The sequence below is a fragment of the Protomyctophum bolini genome (genome assembly GCF_963924005.1).
Source record: "Protomyctophum bolini genome assembly, chromosome: 23".
NCBI lineage: Eukaryota > Metazoa > Chordata > Actinopteri > Myctophiformes > Myctophidae > Protomyctophum > Protomyctophum bolini.
Genome location: NC_137884.1, coordinates 8,278,617 through 8,282,436, shown reverse-complemented (window position 1 = coordinate 8,282,436; position 3,820 = coordinate 8,278,617). Strand labels below are relative to the sequence as shown.

General features: G+C 40.6%; 1 protein-coding gene across 1 annotated transcript in view; it reads right to left on the bottom strand.

Moving 5' to 3' along the window:
• Positions 1-439: 439 nt before the first annotated feature.
• Positions 440-3,820, bottom strand: part of ptprb (protein tyrosine phosphatase receptor type b) — a gene marked incomplete at its 5' end in the record, with an annotated part of 47,522 nt that continues 44,141 nt past the window's right edge. The window contains one exon of the mRNA XM_080757009.1: positions 440-3,783. Within this exon, the coding sequence (XP_080613135.1) occupies positions 3,761-3,783 (23 nt within the window). The remainder of the gene's footprint in view (positions 3,784-3,820) is intronic.

Below are 3,820 nucleotides of genomic sequence, written 5' to 3'. Positions count from 1 at the left end.
ATTACAGAGCTGTAATTAATCTCAAACAGGACGATGTTCAATGTTAATATAAACACCCAGAAGATGGTATATGAATAAATATGGTTTATTTCCACAAAATACACAAACTGCAGCCTACTGCATAGAGCTATAGCTCCTCCTGCTGGATAAGGAGTCGATTATGTTATTATGCAAAACCTTCTTGAAGAAGTCGGAATTCATTTCAGTGAATAAAAGCACAAATTAAATTAAACATGACTGTTTAACCCTCCATCCAATATATCTGCTGAAGTTTCTTTAGCCCAGCACCCAGCCTGTCGATGTGCTTATTCTACGTCCGCTCCATTTAAAATGTTATCACATTAAAACATTGAACATGAAAGCACGTAATGTAGGCCTACCTTGGATGAATGACTCTCAATTACTCTCAAAAAAAGAGAAAGGCACAGGTATGGTATAGTTATTCCTTTGATCACCACTCTCTGCTGTGTGTGTGTGTGTGTGTGTGTGTGTGTGTGTGTGTGTGTGTGTGTGTGTGTGTGTGTGTGTGTGTGTGTGTGCGTGCGTGCGTGCGTGCGTGCGTGCGTGCGTGCGTGCGTGCGTGCGTGTGTGCGTGTGTGTGTGTGTGTGTGTGCTGCTTACAATAAATCCCAATACCAGTGTGCAATATCATGGTTGGATTAGCTGTGAGATAAACTGGCCAAAAGTCACGTGACCATGATTTGAGACCAAAAAACGAAAGAAAAACAACAAGACAAATACACATTAGGTCAGAAATTACATTAAAAAACCTTTGCACATGAAAACAAAAACTAGGGGGGAAATATTGTTTATTGAAAGTCATGGAAAGAATCCCTTAAATCTGACCATTTTGAGTTCTATAGTTCAATCACATTAAACTTTGTGGCGAATATTTTGTTACAGAAAGTAGTACATCTGCAAATGCTATCCGTTTTTGCAGTAGCACAGCCCCGAGTGCAAGTTTCACTTGAACAAAACAAAAGCAACACCTTACGATAATACATGTAGGATATTGCTTTTACAGTGTGTTTTATTGCTATATTTTCTCAAACAATGAACTGCATTTTCATAATATATGCCAAGTATAAATATCCCACACAGACACCTCTACATCTGTTCCTAGAGATACATGTATGAGGGATTATGTCATTTTGACATGAAAGTGAATAATCTCTTTGGGACAACCTACTGATCATTAATACCATTAATACCATATCAAAGTCTGACCATCGGTTCTTGAGTAACTGTTCTAAACCGGGAGCGAGTGTATGCCGCATTCCGGTGTGTTGGTGACAGGCTGACAGCTAGTGATAGCCTACTACTTTCTACTGTCTAGTGAGGTCTAGTGGGGTGCTGGTGACATGCAGGCTGACAGCTAGTGATAGCCTACTACTGTCTAGTGAGGTCTAGTCTAGTGGGGTGCTAATGACATGCAGGCTGACAGCTAGTGATAGCCTACTACTGTCTAGTGAGGTCTAGTCTAGTGGGGTGCTAATGACATGCAGGCTGACAGCTAGTGATAGCCTACTACTTTCTACTGTCTAGTGAGGTCTAGTGGGGTGCTGGTGACATGCAGGCTGACAGCTAGTGATAGCCTACTACTTTCTACTGTCTAGTGAGGTCTAGTGGGGTGCTGGTGACATGCAGGCTGACAGCTAGTGATAGCCTACTACTTTCTACTGTCTAGTGAGGTCTAGTGGGGTGCTGGTGACATGCAGGCTGACAGCTAGTGATAGCCTACTACTGTCGGATCCGCAGAACTCAGCAAAAAAGAAAGAAAAAAAAGCACCAGTGTGCAACCACATTTACAATCTGGACAGGGTAATAACATATTTGATACATTTGATCTCATAACTTATAGTGAGACTTTTACGTCTCCAGACAGCCAAGAAAACTGTATATAGCCTACTGTATACAAATGCCATTACAGGTCACAGTCACAGTTTTACTTCCGTGTACATTCTTTAGGATGGCTGGCATACAAATACAAAATAAAATAAAGGAAAGCAACTTTTAAGTAGGGCTTTAAGCAACTAGTCGACTATTCAACTAGTCGACCTTGTTGGTACTAGTTGATAAGGGAAAAAAAGTACAAATATTTATTTAAAAAAGATTGTTTACATAATAGGTAGTTAAACAACTAGTCGACTAGTAAACTAGGCAACTAGTCAACTAGTAGGCTACAAATGACTAGAAGTGAAAGCCCTACTTTGAAGTCTGGAAAATGAATTTCATCTAGCCTACTTACAATTACAAGTAAAACAAAGATAGCTCAAATATTATCTTATTACTACATTTGTTCTGGTAAGCTGGACCATATGCTTTAGAGAAATACATTTTTCAGTCTTGGACATTTTGGGCCCTATTCTGCATGTCTTCTGTGCCTTATGGTCTTATGACTTAACTTAAGACCTGGCGGTATGGCCAATGCTGTTTGGCCACTCAAAACTGACTGGCTAAACAGGGGGGGAACATTTTCGATGACGTCCCACTGTTACGCAACATCGAGTATTGTGCAACAGGCGCTCCTGGCTGTGGAGCGATGCGATCGGTTGTGATATCTATAATCTTCGACTTTTGGATAAAACTTCCTGGGCGCTGGGTGTTACTAATTGAAAGGACGGTGAACTTCGTCCTGGGCGATTGGGGTGTTAAGTTAAGTCACGAGACCTGGTACTTAAGACACGCGAAATAGGGCCCTTTGTATGCTATAACAATTCATCTGTCAATACATTTGAAGATTTGATCATTCATATTAAAAAAAAGAGTATTACATAAATATGTACATACAGCAATATGTGTTCAATTTAAATAAACAGCTTAATGATTAGTGGTAGTGGACAGCATAAAAAAATAAAATGAAATAAAATAAAAGGATGGCTCTTTACTTCCCTGTAATCCTTCAGTTATGTGTGTGTGCTAGCGCTAGACATAATTATGCTAACACCGTGATCAAACTATACATATACATATACATAGCCTACATTTTATGTATATTTTTATTTCTTATTTATACATTAGGAAAATGTGTTGGTTAATACTCCGGAAATCCAAATCCGAATGTATATCATTTTGTCTCCTATTCATACATAGCCTACTTATTTCTTGTCGATGTTATATTCTGATCACAAAAGAATGATCAGCCTGGGGGAAACAACACTGGAACATACGTTGCTGGTTAAGACACATATGTGGCTGGTTAAGACACATACGTTGCTGGTTAAGACACATACGTTGTTGGTTAAGACTCACCCGTGGCTCCGACATGCGGTGCCGGTTAAGACACGTGTGGCCGGTTAAGACTCACCCATGGCTCCCGACATGCCTTGCTGGTTAAGACACATGCGTAGCTGGTTAAGACTCGCCCGTGGCTTCTGACATGCGGTGCCGGTTAAGACACACGTGTGGCCGGTTAAGACTCACCGATGGCTCCCGACATGCCTTGCTGGTTAAGACACATGCGTAGCCGGTTAAGGGTGTCGGACGATTGAGAGTTGGAGAGTTAGTACGTCGGACCAAAGATATGCACATTAGCACATTGGCTTGTCTTTTTTGACTATAAAAAAAAATAAGAAAAATAATAACACCCATATGGCCTGTGTTGCTGCCATTACTTTACAATCAGAGATCTTTTGTTTTCTATAATAGGCCTATAAAAAGGTTGCTAGCATTACGTGGTAGCTACTGTAGTTAGCGTCGCTGGCTAACTGGCCCTCATAGTTTCCTCTTTCTGTGCTGCAGAACGGAACTCCACTGTACTCTAGCGTCCCGTATAGATGAAATCTGTGGAGAGAGAGATAGAGAGAGAGAGTTTTTGTTT